The following is an 18722-nucleotide window of genomic DNA, read 5'->3' as shown; positions in this document are numbered from 1 at the left end:
GCTTTGCTTGATGGTTTGTGGCCATCTGTCCTCCTTTTGATGCTATTCCAGAGGTTATCAACAGGGTTCATATCTGGAGTTTGAGCTGGCCATGACAGGCTCTTGATGTGGTGATCATCCACCCAGATCTTGATTTCCCTGGTTGTGTGGCCTGGAGGATTGTCCTGCTGTAATCCTCTGATTTAGGAAGCACAGTCTTAGCATAAGGAAGTAAATGTTTTTTTCTAGAAAAACTTTGAATCAGGCTTTATTAATGCATCCTTCACAAAGACACATCTGCCTAATTCCAGCCTTGCTGAAGCCCTCCCTGATCATCACTGATCCTCCTCTATATATATAACAGTCAGTGCGAGACACTGGCTTGTAAGCCTCTCCAGGTTTCCATCTAACCATAAAACAACTAGATGTGCTAAGCTGAACACTGGACTCCGAGAAGATGACCTTACTCCACTTTTCTACTGTCCAGTTCCTTTTTTAAGCCTCACTCTGAGGTCTTTTTTCTCATTGATTAAGGTGAGAAAACAGTCCTGCCTGTAGGATCCTGTTTCCAATCTTACTGTGAACTTCAACCCAGTCTCAGTTTGCAGTGTTTGACGGTCACTTTATGTCATCCTCTGGTTCTTGAGTGATGGGTTTCACATCATCCCATTCAGTTCAAAGATGTTTTTGCCCTCTACCATACTGTAGCTTTGCTGTCCATATAAAGCAAAATGAAATATGCTTGTGTAGGAGTTTTATTTTTAATAGTAATACTCAGAGATGCCCATTTAATAATAAATAGTAGTGGTCTCTTTTCCAGAGTTCTACATGTATCTATGGTGGTGTACATTTTTTTAAGTGGTATAACACTTGCATATACAGCATGCCATCAGTGTGGCAGCAGTTAATCTTATTAGACTCAAGGGTTAAACAATTATTATAAGGTGGTTTTACATATGCTGAGGTTATAAAAGTGAAGAATTACAAAAGAACAAAGGGCAACATCCATCTGCGATTAGAACCACATTGTTTAAGAGTTAGATTTAATGGATACTCTGGAGAATTTTCTTGCATCATAAAAATAATTGATTTTTATTTTAGGATATGAGAAATCTGTCTTCTGTTATTAGGAAAGACTGAGACCACAAAAGACATGGGTCGCTGTCTGGGAAAATATGTTGTGGTGTTCAACTGTTCTGACCAGATGGACTTCAGAGGATTGGGAAGAATATTCAAAGGTAAAACTCACAAAGCTAAATAATATTTATTATTAATTTATTGATTTTGGTAAAAATATATAATTAAACTAAATATGGGTGGAGTTTATTTTTCTTTCTTATTTTTCACAAACTAATCATAGACATATCAAGTTGGGACAGTATATTTATATTAAAAAATGTAATGTCAAGTTTGCAGTAGAATCACTATTAAGTTCTTTGTAATTTCCAGGTTTGGCTCAGTCTGGCTCCTGGGGCTGTTTTGATGAATTCAATCGCATTGACCTCCCAGTACTGTCAGTGGCAGCCCAGCAGATTGCCATCGTTCTTACTTGCAAGAAGGAACGTCGCAAAAACTTTGTCTTCACTGATGGAGACAATGTTGAAATGAATCCAGAGTTTGGTATCTTCCTTACGATGGTCAGTGACATGATGCTGTTATCTCAGAAACACCAGCACAGTTTTTGTCGACATCAAGTGTACCTAAATGCTTCGACATATTAAACTGGTTAATCTCATACAGAATGTTTTGTTTTAAGCTTTTTTAACCTGTTTACCTTTTGCTGATTGTGATCACTTTACAACCCACTTCCACCCCAGCGCCTTCTTTTTTGGGTCTGGCTTAATCAATGCCACATTTGTCACTAAAGCTGGCTGCTGCTCACCCTGACTCAGGCAACTCACATCTGTTTATGGAAGTACAGGGAGTTCTTATAAAAGAGCCATATCATCCAAACATAAACCACTGTAAACTGCTGGTATAATTGCAGATGGTTTGAAATGTGTTTTTAAAAAGGTGTGATCCTGACTGACGTGAGATAGATAATGCCATTACTCTACAAACCACTTCTATATCATTTTCTTTATATTTCCTCTGTGATTATGTATTCACGTCTGTATAGACACAGTAGTCAAATTTAGGCTCTGTGGAAAACACAGCTTGAACTGTGTCCAGTACTTTGTTTTAGTTTAATCATCTGAAATAAGGTAAACCTCAGCAGCACATTTATTTGTATTATTATTTTAAGAATGATGTCAAAATGTCTGATTTAATGACATTTGCTCTAAAACAGGGGTGCCCAAGTTCGGTCCTCGAGATCTACCATCCTGCAACTTTTAGATGAAACCCTTCTCCAACACGCTTGAATCAGAGGTTATCTGCATGTCATTCAGCTCTGCAGAGGCCTGGTAGCGAGCCAGTCATTTGATTCAGGTGTGTTGGAGAAGGGTTGCATCTAAAAGTTGCAGGATGGTAGATCTCGAGGACTGGATTTGGGCACCCCTGCTCTAAAACATTAACTCACAGTTATAAAAAGCATGTTTCTATATCCCTGAATCTTCAACTCTTATGTTTTTTCTTGTATAATTAGAACCCAGGTTATGCAGGCCGCCAGGAGCTTCCTGAAAACCTGAAGATTAATTTCCGCTCTGTAGCCATGATGGTCCCTGACCGTCAGATCATTATCAGGGTAAAGCTGGCCAGTTGTGGGTTCATAGACAACATGGAGTTGGCTCGAAAGTTTTTCACCCTTTACAAACTGTGTGAGGAGCAACTCTCCAAACAGGTAAAAAAAAAAAAAAAAAAAAAAAGGAATCTGAGGACCATAATACACTGCTCAAAAAATAAGGGGAACACTAAAATAACACATCCTAGATCTGAATGAATGAAATATTCTTATTAAACACTTTGTTCTTTACATACCTGAATGTGATGACAACCAAATCACACAAAGTCAGTCACACTCAAAATTAAAGTGGAAAAACACACTACAGGCTGATCCAACTTTGATGTAATGTCCTTAAAACAAGTCAAAATGAGGCCGAGTAGTGTGTGTGGCCTCCACTTGCCTGTATGACCTCCCTACAACGCCTGGGCATGCTCCTGATGAGGTGGCGGATGATCTCCTCTCAGACCTGAACTAAAGCATCCAATGCGACGTTGCACCACAGACTCTTGGACAGTCTGTGGACAGTCTGTGGTGCAACGTGGCATTGGTTGATGGAGCGAGTCATGATATCCCAGATGTGCTCAATTGGATTCAGGTCTGGGGAACGGGCAGGCCAGTCCATAGCATCAATGCCTGCGTCTTGCAGGAACTGCTGACACACTCCAGCCACATGAGGTCTAGCATTGTCTTGCATTAGGAGGAACCCAGGGCCAACCACACTAGCATATAGTCTCACAAGGGGTCTGAGGATCCCATCTCGGTACCTAATGGCAGTCAGGCTACCTCTGGCGAGCACATGGAGGGCTGTGCGGCCCCCGAAAGAAATGCCAACCCACACCATTACTGAGCAACTGCTAAACTGGTCATGCTGGAGGATGTTGTAGGCAGCAGAATGTTCTCCACAGCGTCTCCAGATTCTACCATGTTTGTCACATGTGCTCAGTGTGAACCTGCTTTCATATGTGAAGAGCAAAGAGCGCCAGTGGCGAAGTTGCCAATCTTGGTGTTCTCTGGCAAATGCCAAATGTCCTGCACGGTGTTGGGCTGTAAGCACAACCCCCACCTGTGGACATCGGGCCCCTCGTACCACCCTCATGCAGTCTGTTTCTGACCGTTTGAGCAGACACATGCACATTTGTGGCCTGCTGGAGGCCATATTGCAGGGCTCTGGCAGTGCTCTTCCTGTTCCTCCTTGCACAAAGGCGGAGGTAGCGGTCCTTCTGCTGGGTTGTTGCCCTACTACGGCCTCCTCCACGTCTCCTGATGTACTGGCCTGTCTCATGGTAGCTCCTCCATGCTCTGGACACTACGCTGACAGACACAGCAAACCTTCTTTCTGGATGAGCTGCACTACCTGAGCCACTTGTGTGGGTTGTAGACTCATGCTACCACTAGAGTGAAAGCAATGCCAGCATTCAAAAGTGACCAAAACATCTGCCAGAAAGCAGGAACTGAGAAGTGGTCTGTGGTCACCACCTGTCTTGCTAATTGCCTATAATTTCCACCTGTTGTTTATTCCATTTGCACAACAGCATGTGAAATTGATTGTCAATCAGTGTTGCTTCCTAAGTGGACAGTTTAATTTCACAGAAGTGTGACTGAGTTCGAGTTACATTGTGTTGTTTAAGTGTTCCCTTTATTTATTTATTTATTTATTTTTTGAGCAGTGTATATCTTAACTCCACAAATAGGTTGAAGTTATTAATTTGAAAACACTGAAATGATTTTCAAGCACACCTGCTAATTTGATCCATGTATGCCTTGCAACACAATGCTTCTTTTTTTCCACATTCTTGAGTCTCTAATGTGATGATAGAACATCATAACAGAACAGTGTTGGTCACATTGAAAACACACTGGCTGGTTTAACTACATTATATTTAAATCTGCTGTGGAGCTAAATCAAAATTTGGAAGCCCCTTTTACATATCACATTTTACAAGTCTGTTAGCAAACTTGATCTAAAATGCTGTATTTAATTATCCAGGTTCACTATGACTTTGGCCTGAGGAATATTTTGTCAGTTCTCCGAACTCTGGGAGCAGCTAAACGAGCCAACCCCAGTGACACAGAGTCCACCATCGTCATGAGGGTTCTAAGAGACATGAACCTTTCCAAACTGGTCTGTTTACACTACAGTAAACATTCAATAAAATATTTATTTTATCATTTTATTCATTAAAGATATGTTTCATTAGATATGTTTACTGTAACTAATATGATTAAATAAAATCTAAAATCTAAATGTTTAAATATAACAATAATAATCACAAGGATTTCTTTGCTGTATGTATTTTTGCAACTGTATGTGCCTATTGTGTGTGTGTTTCCAAGATCGATGAGGATGAGCCACTTTTCCTGAGTTTGATTGAGGACCTTTTCCCAGGCATCCAACTGGATAAAGCAGGATACCCTGATCTAGAGGCTTCTATCGACAAACAGGTGGGAGGGAGGAAGATGTGAGTTCATCCTTTTTTCAGGATGGAGCAATAGAATAAGAGATAGTGATCCAAGACAGTGAAAAAAGTAAACAAAGGGTGAGAGAGAAATTAAGAGACTGAGTAAATCCGGCAGAGTCCTAATGGTTTGTGAGACTGCTGTATTTTTCATGTTGTTCTTAAAGTGCCTCAAGATATAGTACCCAAAGGGATACAAATGGTGCCATTTGTTGCTTGTCAAGGACCTAATCTCACTATCTGTGAAAAACAATGCAGAGGAAATAGTAAGCAGTAAGTAAGGCATTCTATAAAAAGTAATGTCTATGACTTTCCTCTTTTTTATGCGTCTCTTTCAGACTATTTAGCTTCTCTCTTCCATGAATGGGCACTTCCATATACACAATTGCAGTTTGATAGGAGGCCTTTATGGTGTTGTTCAGAACATGACATTAAACTTGGTATACATATAAGCGTAGAAGTTATAAAAAATACACTTGAAACAACACATATTTACACTTTTTTACATTAGGTTGAGGATGCAGGTCTGATCATCCACCCTCCCTGGAAACTAAAGGTCATCCAGCTGTTTGAAACTCAGAGGGTCCGACATGGCATGATGGCCCTGGGGCCCAGTGGGGCCGGAAAGACAACTTGTATACACACACTGATGAGAGCAATGACAGGTAGGATTTTGTATTGAAGACACAAAATTGTAAGAAGCGTGACTGTTTTTGGAGCTTGTATGTTTGCATTTGCAAAAGATATCCAAGTAAATTTAAGGTGACTTTTCACAAAGTTATCATGGTTGTTTTTTTACTGTCCATAATGGTAGGTCACCATGTCATTATGCCAGAAAATTTTACCCTGTAGACACACATTTGTAAGCTTGATAGTTAAAGAAATGATAGAAAGTTCATACTTGGCACCATGGGTTCCTAATTTAAAGCATAGGAAATGATTAAATTTGGAGCACTTCTCTAAATATGTTTGCATACTGATGATGAAATGGTGATTTCCCTGTTAAGCACAAGGTTTGTAGCCAGATGTAATGCAAGTCCAGGCACAAAACAAGGTGGTCACAGCAGAACAGTACTTATCAAGAAAATTTAGGGTTGTATTTAATTACATGTGCCAAAAACAAAAACATAGAAACAAACAGAATATCAGGAACAAATTATATAAACTGTATAAACTAAAAACTGCATAAACTTCACCAAAACCTCTCAACACTTAAATACATCAAGTAGATTACGAGTATTATAAAGAGTTAGTAGAATTAAATGTTGGTGGCAGTTGAAGTATGCTGGTTTAACATTGGAGGCTGAAATGAAAAGCAATAATAACACAGACTCAGCATATCCTTTCATTCTTAATTTATTTACCTTCAAAATGCACAGTCATGTTATATAAATTAATTCACAGCCAAAGACGGTGGTACACGGTCACTGTTAATCGACACTAGTACTCTACAAATGTACATAATGTAAATAAGATATATTTTAACACAAATTAGTCATGTGGTCAATTTTAAAAGAAATAAAGACAGTCATCTGTAACTTAAGTAGGAGTAAGAGATACAACAGTCACAGCAAACCCACTTTCAACATACCATGGTTAACTAAACTGAACCTACATTAAATGAAGATAGACACAATATTTATCATTTCTACAAAACAATATAAACTGGCTGCCGCAGTATCACCTAGTAAGAACTTAGCTGGCAATATATATATATATATATATGAAACACTACTTTGTTATGCAAGAAATAATCAACAAGTTAAGGCTTGTGGTCTTGGAGTGGCAGCTATGGACCTAATTAGCACCCCAGAGCTCTACAAGCTGCCCTAGCTATGCCTGACTGGGGAATTTAGTATAGGTATAAAGATTTAACTGAACACACAAAAATGTTTGTATAAAAAGGTTTTCTTTTTGCTCATAAAAAACCTAAAAACTTAAAAGCAAAAAAAAAAAAAAAAAAAGCTTCACTTTTTTATGAGTCATGTGATTTAATTACTGTAAGAGGAAACTCATTTGTAAGCATGAAAGTCTAACAATATATAAGAAAAACCTACTTACATCACAGACACCTGGATGGAATAAATGTCTTATTATTTCCTGTCTTGGTACTTGATACACAAAATGTCAATTTATTCTTCTCCCAGAGTGTGGTCAACCCCACAGAGAGATGCGCATGAACCCCAAAGCAATCACTGCACCTCAGATGTTTGGCCGGCTGGATGTAGCCACAAATGACTGGACCGACGGCATCTTCTCTACACTTTGGAGGAAAACACTCAGAGCAAAGAAAGGTCAGGAACATTCCTCACTCAACACTGCATTTATACATGGACAATGAAAAATCTAAAATCATTGGTGGGCTCTCTGGCAGAGGCAATTAAGATGCTCTTTAGCAACAAGAGAACAGGTGTGAATAAGAATCACCCTGATGTTCTACAACATTTGTCCATTGTCTTAAAAAGCCTACGTTTGGAAGAAAAATAGGTATTTAGAATAGAATAGAACTTTAATGTCATTGCAACAAAAAGTGCAATGAAATTACAAATTTAATTTATTTTTTAATTTATTAAATTAAAAACTAAATTTATTTCAAATTACATATTATTTGATATTGTAAAAAACTCTAGGTACATTCTACATAAACTATAATAATGTCAAATCTGACCTGAGTCTTTTGAGCTAAATGAGTCAGATTACAATGAAGAAAATCTCTCTGCTGTTTCTTTTCTATCAAGATTGAATGTAAAAATACCACTAATGCAGTACATGTTATCGAAGTTAATATTATAAATTTATACATAATTACTTTTCCAAAGGTTTTACTGTAATTTTCCTCTTCTCTACAATGAAGTATGATACTGACAACATCAAAACTTTAAATACAACCTCTAATGGCTCCTAATGAGGACCTAATGAGTAATGGTTTCATAACAGTATCCTGTCAACATTAAAGGACGAGCAAAAGTATGAGAAAGAATCTTCGTCAGACAATGAAATGATTCCCCAGAATATTAATGTTTTCTTTATTTTTTTTCCTTTGAAAACTTAAGTAACTTAGAGAAAAGCAATTAAATCCTGCTAACACTGTAGGGAAAAATAAATACCTAGGGACATTCCTGCATCCTTTTATTTTTCAAAACATGACTTGCAGGCTGTTTTTTTTTTTTTTTACTTAGTAAAAGACCTACACTCATTAAAAATGTGTGTCTGCAACCGTATGAATATAGATTTTTGTTATTTACTCAAATATGTTGAAATATTCTGATGTACTTTTTGTTTATGTTTTAATGCTGCTTTGCATATCTTTGAATAAGTTATGTTGCATATGCCTGTAATCAGCTTTTTGCAGCTTTTTCCTGTTCACTCATGCTGCTTGTTGCTTTTATCTAAGGATTTCAGTATAGAAAAAGCAGTTCATGTTGTAAAAGGTCTGTACTTCATGGCTGTATGGTTCTTGTTAACTCACAATGTGCACCCAATATTTACAAGCATGACTATTTGGTATATTTTCATATACATGTACACTGTCTTATCTCCCAGGAGAGCACATCTGGATTGTTCTGGATGGACCTGTTGATGCCATTTGGATTGAAAACCTAAATTCAGTTTTGGATGACAACAGAACTCTCACACTTGCAAATGGAGACCGTATACCCATGGCCCCCAACTGTAAGGTTGTTTTTGAGCCACATAACATTGACAATGCCTCACCGGCCACTGTGTCACGCAATGGCATGGTGTTCATGAGCTCTTCTGTGCTCAGTTGGAGCCCCATACTGGAGGTAAATAAATTCCAAACTAATTATTGAACTAATATTTTTCCACAAACAAACATTAAAATGTTGCGGTTTGTGGTATTGTATAAAACCATGCATCTTTTACATAACAACTGTCTAACAACGCAGTGGTCTTTACACTGCATGGCAATATCTGAAAAGGGCAGTTCATTTCAAAATCCTTCATATTCAGTGCAGATTTAATTCTGTCACTCTTGCAAGACCATTTGCAATAAATTGCCTTGGGTTGTTTACATTTGTGCTCCACCTGAAAATAAACATACAACTATGCAGTGTTTATGTGAACATTAATACACAGATATTGTTTGAAATACGTATGTAGTTATATTTACATATTGTTGAAAAAGAAAGCAGCTTATGTAATTACAACAAACCGCCATGATGCTCTTGCTCCTCGCAGGGCTGGTTAAAGAAACGCTCTCCTCAGGAAGCAGAGGTACTGAGGCAGCTCTTCTCCTCCTCCTTCTCTGAGGTGTACCGCTTCAGTGTTCAGTCTTTAGACTTCAAGATGGACATGCTAGAGGCCTTTGTCATCATGCAGTGCATAAACATGCTGCAGGGACTCATTCCATCAAAGGTAAGGTCTTGTCTGAATTTTCACCCATGGGAACAGTCTGCACTTAAGCTGCACACACTGTGTATTTGATAAAGTGCTTCAGTCCTGCCGGCAGAAAAAAATAACTGCTAAAATAAAGAGTTATATGTAGGGGCTAAAAGATTCAGGCACTCTGAGGCACTCTGGCATTTTTAGTGTCAGATGACAGTGTATGTCTGGATAAGAACTAAGCCGTGAGTTTGTGGGAATTATTTTAAGGATTTTGTGAAGGCACAGATCTGAGCAAAGTACAAGACAATTTCCACGAGAGTGAAAATGTCAAAGAGCACAGAAGTTTTTATCATTCTAGATCAAGTCCTCTGAACTAATGAAACAAATACCAAAACCAAACCAAAAGACCACAGTGCCCAAGCAACATGTGTAGATAAAACCAGACACTGAGCATCTCCTCTGTGTTAATATCCAGCATTTAAACATGGTCATTGTAGCATTATCCCTTTCAGCCTATAAATGCTAGTGTTAAGATAAAGTTTTTTAACCAACAACTCAGTAAAAGGCCTGAATACTTAGAGGAAAATTAGAAAAACCATCTGGTCCTGATCAGCACTAGATGAATTAATCTCTACCAGGTGTAATCGCCTCTATAAAAGCTAAAATTTTCACAAGTTTGCTGTGTTTTAGCATTCAGGTGTGTGTTAACAGTTCCATGAAGGAATAGCATGAGCAATTATCTAAAAGAAGCAGTTTTTACTGCACGTTAATCTGAAGGTTTACAAAGTTTTTTTTTTAAAAATATATATCTTAAAAGAACATGTCAGCACAGCTTGGGCTTGCAAAGTCTTATTTGAATAAGCCTTCTGAAATATTGTCCTTTGGAAAGAAAAGACCTAAAAGGAAAACAAATGGAGATGTTAGGCCACAATGCTCAGCTCAACCTTTGAAGAAAAAAAATAAAAAATAAATAAATAAGAAGTGCTGCATATCATTTCAAATACCTCATATGAGCTGTCAAGCAGCTGTCCTACATTTTAACTGCAGTTATACATGGTGTAATATATTGTGTTGCGGAATTCTTTCATGTATTGTGATTATGCAAAGTTGTGTCTAGATGAATGAGAAAACAAAAACAGATAAATGCAATTCAGAGTCTGAAACCTACGAGAATGTAGAGACCTCGCAACAGCTTGAGTATTGTGCATATGTACAGTGTATGCTGTCTTGGCTGTCCCACCACTATTATTTTCAGTTTGTAAAGACAATAAACCATAAAAAGTGTAATGGTTCTCACTTTACAGGAGCAGAGCGGTGAGTTATCTAGACAGCACCTGGAGCGACTGTATGTCTTCGCCCTCATGTGGAGCGCTGGCTCCTTACTCGAGCTGGACGACCGGAGGAAGATGGAGTTTTGGCTCAGAGGAAATGACAGTATCTGTCTAAATTTGCCAGACATTCCTCCTGATAGCAAGGATACCATGTTTGACTATCATGTCACAGCAGATGGTAATCATACATTTATGAGCAGATGAGGTTACCTAAAACATTAGATGCCAACACATACAAAAGTTTTTTTTTTAATGGCTAAAACATTATGGTTCATGCTGGACTTTATTACAAGATGTGCAATATGAGAGTATACTGTATATATGTTTGTAGATTACTTTTAAGTATCACGTTTTCAATGCATGCAAATTTTTTTTCTTCCAGGCCATTGGGTCCACTGGAACACCAGAGTTGAAGAATATGTCTATCCATCTGACTTTACCCCAGAGTACAGCTCCATCTTGGTCCCCAATGTTGACAATGTTAGAACAGACTTCCTAATTCAAACCATTGCCAAGCAAGGCAAGGTAAAGGAAATAACTCAAGAAGTGTGTATCTGAGTTCAGAAAAATGGTTTTGGTTCATGAGTTTGAAGTATGCAAACTGATGTCTCATTTTTCTGTCTGTGCTAATGTAATGCTTGGACAAAAAGCGTTGAATCATCCCTCATGTGACAGAAGACCAAGAGGGTGATGTTTGCAGGAATATTTAGTGTGGTCATGCCCTCTTTATTAAGTCTGTAAAGCTTTAAGTTCTAGAGAAATCCCACCCGCTTAATAATCTTTCCATCTATAACATAATGCTATCTGAGTTGAACCAGCTGAACACATAAATGAACACTGAGATCTTTTTTTATTTTTATTCTTTCTTTTTCATTTATTTTTTATTTTTGTTTTTCTGCAGTCTGTTTTACTGATTGGAGAACAAGGAACAGCCAAAACTGTTATCATCAAGGGTTACATGTCAAAATATGACCCTGAGACCCACATCGGCAAGAGTCTTAACTTCTCTTCTGCTACCACTCCTCTCATGTTTCAGGTAACGTAGGACAGCTTGTTTACTTTTCTCTTAACGGACTTGGATATATTGGATTTATGGGTCAGTGCCTCATTTTTCATCTGCAAACAGTATATCTTACCATAGATTATCATGTACTTAATAACTTATTAAAGTGGAGAAAAGACCAGAATGTTTTTTTTCTCGGTGGAGCTTAAAGACCCACTGGTGAAAATCATGTTTTTCATATTTTTCATTTACCTGAGGCTAGAGAACATATATTGTGGAAAAATTTGATCAAAATGGCTTTTCTGAGTATTTCTGCATTTAAATCATTGTGAATCATTGGCGGGCAGAAAAAAGTGAGCTCGGACAGACCCTAATTTACACGTCATAAACCCACAGGGTGAAGCCACACGCTCCTGCCCTGTCCTCTCTGCCCATTCTGACCAGTGTTGCCAACTTAGCGACTTTGTTGCTATATTTAGCGAGTTTTCAGACCCCTCTAGCAACTTTTTTTCACAAAAGGGACAAGCGACAAATATAGCGATTGACGTGAATGAATGTAGTGTAGTCTTTTCAATGTGGAGTCGGTGCTGCACATGCCCCTCCCCCCTCCACAAGCTGCCACTGCTCCACAAAATGCCATGGCCAAAAATCTGGTTCTCCTCTTTTGCAATCTCCTCCTTAAAATGATGCCATCAAAAATGTGCTGGCTACGGTTGGATAATAAATTAAAAATTGAAACATAAGCTCCGTTGTTACCGTCCATGTTTACTTCCGCAAACACGAAGACGTCACCTGCACACTCACTGTCACGTCGTCGTGTCTTCTACGAATACGGGACACGTTTGGTGCGCATAAGGTTCTGGAGATCACATACAAGTCGCATTTAATTGGAAATGTGAATGAATTCTCAAAAAAATCGGATTTCACAAAAAAATCTGAATTGAGCATTATGCCCTGCAGTGTGAACCTAGCCTAAATGTACCAGATTTTTTATGAGAAATTAGGCGATGATGCCATTTAGCGACTTTTAGGACAGCCAATGGCTTTTCTTACTGAGGAGTTGGCAACAGTGATTCTGACTCTGAGGACGAAGAGTTGGCGGACGGACATGACTTAGAAGTTCTTACTAAATTTGTTCACTTAACCTGCTATTAGTAAGCAAAAAAGTATTAATACAATAAGCATGTTTTATGCTAGCAACTGTTTAGCTAACCTGCTATTAGTAAGCAAAAATTATGAACACAAAAAAGATGTTTTATGCTAGCAGGTGTTTTGTTAACTGTTCGTGTACATTTGAAAGAAAACACTTAAGCTTAAGGAGGATTTCTTACATGTAATGCCATTTCAAGTGAGTTAATGGAATTTGCTTATTTTACTTAATTTTGACATAAAAACAAGTATGGGAAATAAAGGATAAAATGAGCATGTTTCATGATAGCAGCTGTTTAACTGTTGCTAATGTTTATACTCTAGCTAAACTAGCTTAAAGTAGCAATTTTCCCAGATCTCTTAAACACAGATTTAAAAAAGGAACAAACTTACATTTTAAAATAATTTGGCCTTTTTTAAGAAGTTCTTCTTTAGCATGTTTTATGCTAGCAGCTGTTTAGCTAAATAGAGGAATTCTTACATGTAGTGCCATTTCATGTGAATTATTGGATTAAGGTTGTTTATTATGCTAACGTTACTAAATAAACAAGTATGTGACAATCATATACTCCGGTGAAAATCATGTTTTTCATTTTGTTGACATGCCCATGTGGCATTTATCTAACGCTAGAGAACATATCTTGTGAAAAATTTGATTAAAATGGCTTTTCTGAGTATTTCTGCATTTAAATCATTGTGATTCAATCGAAGGCAGAAAAAGGTGAGCTCAGACAGACCTTCATTTATACGTCATAAACCCACAGGGCAAGGCCACAAGCTCCTGTCCTGCCCTCTCCACCCGTTCTGACTCGGAGGATGAGGAATTGGCGGACCGACACGTGTGCAGTAGCGGGTTGCTAATCACGTTAGCTTTTATTGTTCACCAAAAATTTTGTTTTGTGAGAGAGCAATGGATTAGCTTTCTCAGTCATCACAACACAACAAACCACACGTTAGTTTTCAGTCAACACTTCAGGGAAGACATGGGTTAGCATAGCTCCTATGTTACATGCCTTTTTTTTTTTTTCTGCACTGCTAGAGCCAGCACATAGTCACGTGAGGGGTGTTGGGCGCCAATGGGGGAGGGCACTGAGCAGGGCTGACTCCGCCCACAACTCAGAGGCAATTTGCTAATGAGCTACTAGTTCTCTGCTGAAGCAGAGTCCTGGAAAAAGGTTTTGTTATTTTTGCCAAAAATGTCATAATCAAAATTTGAAGACCACTGAGAACATTTTAAATAGTTCCAAATAAGCACTGGAATGGGTCTTTAAGTAATCCATCTCTTCCATCCATCATTTTACTGTCTTGTTTTTTAACATGTTCTTTTTTCCCCTCTGCTAATAATTGTTTTCTTTTAGAGGACAGTAGAGAGCTATGTGGACAAGAGGATGGGGACCACTTATGGCCCTCCTGCTGGGAAGAAAATGTCCATTTTTATAGATGATATTAATATGCCTGTCATCAATGAGTGGGGAGACCAGGTAGGGAATCAATATAGTAATTTATATCAATTAGTTGTCATATTAGGATTTCCATGAAAGAGTCTTTGAAATATGATTAATTTTAAGTATTTTTCTGTTAGTTTAATAAACATGATGTTCACTCTTAGGCTTATTTTCTTCCTTTGATCATAGGTAACTAATGAGATTGTAAGGCAGCTGATGGAGCAGAATGGGTTTTTCAACCTGGAGAAACCAGGAGAGTTCACCAATATAATTGATGTTCAGTTCCTGGGAGCTATGATTCATCCAGGAGGAGGCCGTAATGACATTCCCCAGAGACTAAAAAGGCAGTTCTCGATTTTTAACTGTACCCTGCCTTCCAATGCCTCCATTGATAAAATATTTGGTGGGTAAACCATTGTGGAAATTTTTTTTCAGTCATAAATCGTATAAAAAATGCAAGCTTATGAAAATTCTCAAAATATGTCAGTAAAGATTATTTTGCTCATAGTTGAGGTTATTTACTATAATATGTCTTTGTGTAAATTATGAACTGGATAATGGCCATCAGTGGTTTTTCTTGATGCATTATGTATACCATATGTATGATAAAAACTTCTCCGACTGTTAACCTTGTCCTACAGGTGTGATTGGTGAAGGCCACTTCTGTGCACGTCGTGGTTTTATTGAGGAAGTTCAAAGCACTGTTCCTCATTTGGTGTCTTTGACTCGCCAACTCTGGCAGCTGACCAAGCTCAAGATGCTTCCAACACCTGCAAAGTTTCATTACATCTTCAACCTGAGGGATCTGTCCAGAGTCTGGCAAGGCATGCTCATCACCACTGCTGAGGTGGTGAACTCTGTCCAGGTGAAAAATTTTTAGTTGTCTATATTGCTGTATTTATTTTGTATTTTTTCTAAGAAATTCATTTAGTTGTTAAGCCTGGTTGTCATGTTAATATATTCTTGCTTGCAAAACTGTAATTTTAGTAGAATTCAGACATTGGAAGTTGCAACAGTAAAACAAATCTTTACTTGAATCCAGATTTTAAGGAAGTACCTTTTGTTTTTGTTTTTTTGAACATCCAGAAATCATTGTTCAAACCTGCATGGATCTTGAACTTTTCCATCGATGTAAATAAGCCTTAGTGATAGCATTATCAGAATCCTTACTTATGTTGTAGAGCCACTTTATGACTACAGATCCAATGGTAACCTTCAGTTTGTGACCATGCTAAATAATGATACCAATGAATTATAAAAGAAATCCCTGCAAAGGTTGTCAGTAAAACTCAAATTGCTCTATGTTACAAAAGACAAAACTAATAACTATAAGTCAACGTAAGTTGTCAATCAAAATGCAGAGGTGTACAACTGCCTTTAAACCTATTCAATAATCCTTTTCAGAGAACAAAACAGTTCTTCTAATCAGTGGCATTTGTCATACTCTTGTGTTATGCTATGCAATGAAGCTAAAACAGAACTTTTATCTCCTTAATGGTTGAATTTATATACAGTTATCGAAAAACCAAATGAATACAGAAAAAAAACAAGCGAAAAATTACAAAAAGAAAAAACTGGAATAAAACGAACTACAATTAAACATTATATAATTGATAATGAATTGGTAACTAGAACAAATATTTAAATAAGTCTAAATAAAATAAAAGTATAGTAGTAGTACAAATAAATGCTTAGGTTAAATAAAAAAAAAATAAAGACATGGTTTGTCGCAAATTTGTGATGCTAGTGGTTAAAGATGAAGACACAGAGTTTCTGAAGTCACCCAGTTTCCAGCCAGTAGTTAGCTAGTGGGACTGGTATTACAGCCAAGCCTATAGCAGAGAGTCTGCTGGGAAAATTAAATGACCTGTGTGAGAAGCAACTGGCCATTGTAAGCATCTGTTTTTGTACAGCTTCCTTCTATTTAGAATGAAATCATTAACCCAGATACACGACCTCCTAGGTGTTGCTGGCTCTCTGGAAGCACGAGTGCAAACGTGTGATAGCTGATAGATTTACAGTGCCTGATGACGTGGAGTGGTTTGACCAAGCCCTGGCAAAACTGGTGGAAGAGGAACTCGGAGAGGAGTATAAGAATATTGTGGACTTTGGAGTAGAAACATACTTTGTTGACTTCTTACAAGATGCCCCTGAAGCTACAGGTACCATTGAGACAAGAAAATATAGAGGAAGATGTCATCAGTGGTTTGATTCCCTCTTTGACTTTAGATATTTTCCTTTTAATATGAAACAATTTTCCTTACAGGAGAAGAGCCAGAAGATTTGGATTTTGATTTGCCCAAAGTGTACGAGCCTATTGAATCGTTTGAGAGTTTAAAGGAACGCCTGAACATGTTCCTGTGCCATTACAATGAGAGCATCAGGGGTACTGGCATGGACATGGTCTTCTTTCAGGATGCAATGATACATCTGATCAAGGTGAAGTTTTCCTTGATTGATGCTTATCACAATGTCAGAATGTATATGTGCTTATTTATCCTAGTTTCATGTGTGCATGTTTATGCTTGTAGGTGTCAAGAATAATCCGTACACCCGGAGGTAATGCCTTGTTGGTGGGTGTTGGGGGTTCAGGCAAACAGAGCCTGACTAGACTGGCTGCATTCATAGCTGGATACAAGATCTTTCAGATCACTCTCACACGGTAATTCTCTCATGCAGGATAGGAAGTTGAATTCATGTTATCAGATCTAGAATTTAAGAAAATACTTTGTCCAACTAAGAGCCAGCAGTTGGCATGAATTACCTGCTACCACATGCTTTCTGTAACAAATTTAATCACACTGATATTTATGGCACGATATCCTTGCAGCTTTGTCCTTTTAATGCTTTTTTTTCTACTGAGACACTTTTTTATGGTTGATTTGTAAGAATAACACCTTTTTCCATTAACAGCCTCATTTTTCTTCTTGTTGTCAACAGTGCTGTCTGCCTCATTTTTTCTCTTTTACTTTGGCTTCTTTCATATTCTTCAAGCTTGTCAAATGTTTTTCCCCCTCAGTCCCTGTGTGCATTTGTGGCCATCATATTTCCCATCGGCAAAGTCCCAAAAAACTTTAGTGGTTGCTATTAATATGAATGAGCTTTGGCTTCACAATAATCTCTAGAGATATCAGACATCTATTGTGTATCTTTTTCCTTATTTTTCATCTGCTTGTTTTTCTCTGTAACACACAAGCAGACAAATTGACCTTTGGATTCACATTCAGTACAGTAAAGTCTTTTTTATTCACACAGATTCAATGTGACTCTTCTTCTCTTTAAACTTTATCATTGTTTTTTGTATAAACAATCCATACCAAACTTTGCAATCTTGGTATTTTCTTTCCATGTATTTCTATTTCATTGTGTGCTTTCCAGCCAAGTTACACAAGCCCTTACAGGATTTCATATGTTTTGAGTGGAAGCAGTCATGATAATCTATGTTAGGGCACTTCTGTTCTTGGAAATGCATTCACTTTTTTCAAATAAGAGAAGATACAACTTTTTACCTGTTTTTTTTTTTTTTTTTTTTTTTTTAGCTAACTTGACTGACTTTTTTCATACAGGCATGTTTGCTGACAGATGCTACAAGTCAAACTTTAGTCACCATGTTCAGCTTTTGCTAGAATTCGGTTTGTTACTAAACAGCAGAATGTTTGGCCGACTTAGTTTGTCTCCCTCAAGCATGCCATGGGCTTAAGTCTGCTGTCCTCCTCTTCATACCTTTTCTCAGAGGTTTCTACTCCAACCTACACATATGAATGAAGTATGAATGAATAAAGATGCCAAGCTGCCTCCAACTGCTACCTCCAGAGCCTACCTGTGCAAGAGTAGTAACAACTTATTCAATAATTGCATACAAAGTTAATACATATTAAAATGAAGAAATGTTATGAAATCATAAAATAAAAAAAGGCACAGTTAGTACTTTGTTGCTTTTTCTGTGGCTTTTATGATAGCTTGGATTGTTGGAGGCATGGACATCACTAATGAAAAGCAATTCTCCATTAATCTATTCCCGTCTTTCCCCGTTAGCAATTTACAGATCAGTTTTGCAGGGTGGCACTCTTTCAACTTAACTTGTACATTTTAAATTGGACCGTACTGTTAGCTGGCCTTGTTACCACTATCCCTTTTACCCAGTCACCCAGGGTCAATGACTGCTTTTCTTTAGCTCACTGTATCCTTGTCTTCTTCTATTTAGTAGTAATTAGCTTTTGCATTTAGCTTACCAGGATGTAAATCCTCCACCCCCATTTTATCACTTGTTGTGCATTATCTATTTTCAATGCATATTGCTTTTCTGTCCTGATCCTAATATGTTTCTTGGCCATCCTATGTGCTTCC

General features: G+C 37.7%; 1 protein-coding gene across 1 annotated transcript in view; it reads left to right on the top strand.

Annotated features, from left to right (window-relative positions):
- dnah5 (dynein, axonemal, heavy chain 5) overlaps nucleotides 1-18722 on the top strand; it is a 111915-nt gene that overhangs the window by 43018 nt on the left and 50175 nt on the right. Inside the window, exons 41-58 of the mRNA XM_041989067.1 lie at nucleotides 1110-1217; nucleotides 1429-1616; nucleotides 2567-2761; nucleotides 4632-4766; nucleotides 4979-5086; nucleotides 5612-5765; nucleotides 7248-7394; nucleotides 8644-8885; nucleotides 9301-9477; nucleotides 10752-10956; nucleotides 11161-11303; nucleotides 11680-11814; nucleotides 14289-14411; nucleotides 14565-14778; nucleotides 15017-15240; nucleotides 16339-16537; nucleotides 16642-16814; nucleotides 16907-17037. Of these exons, the coding sequence (XP_041845001.1) occupies nucleotides 1110-1217; nucleotides 1429-1616; nucleotides 2567-2761; nucleotides 4632-4766; nucleotides 4979-5086; nucleotides 5612-5765; nucleotides 7248-7394; nucleotides 8644-8885; nucleotides 9301-9477; nucleotides 10752-10956; nucleotides 11161-11303; nucleotides 11680-11814; nucleotides 14289-14411; nucleotides 14565-14778; nucleotides 15017-15240; nucleotides 16339-16537; nucleotides 16642-16814; nucleotides 16907-17037 (3001 nt within the window). The remainder of the gene's footprint in view (nucleotides 1-1109; nucleotides 1218-1428; nucleotides 1617-2566; nucleotides 2762-4631; nucleotides 4767-4978; nucleotides 5087-5611; nucleotides 5766-7247; nucleotides 7395-8643; nucleotides 8886-9300; nucleotides 9478-10751; nucleotides 10957-11160; nucleotides 11304-11679; nucleotides 11815-14288; nucleotides 14412-14564; nucleotides 14779-15016; nucleotides 15241-16338; nucleotides 16538-16641; nucleotides 16815-16906; nucleotides 17038-18722) is intronic.

The sequence above is a fragment of the Melanotaenia boesemani genome, chromosome 6, assembly GCF_017639745.1.
Source record: "Melanotaenia boesemani isolate fMelBoe1 chromosome 6, fMelBoe1.pri, whole genome shotgun sequence".
Classification (NCBI taxonomy): domain Eukaryota; kingdom Metazoa; phylum Chordata; class Actinopteri; order Atheriniformes; family Melanotaeniidae; genus Melanotaenia; species Melanotaenia boesemani.
This window is presented reverse-complemented; position numbering and strand designations above follow the sequence as displayed.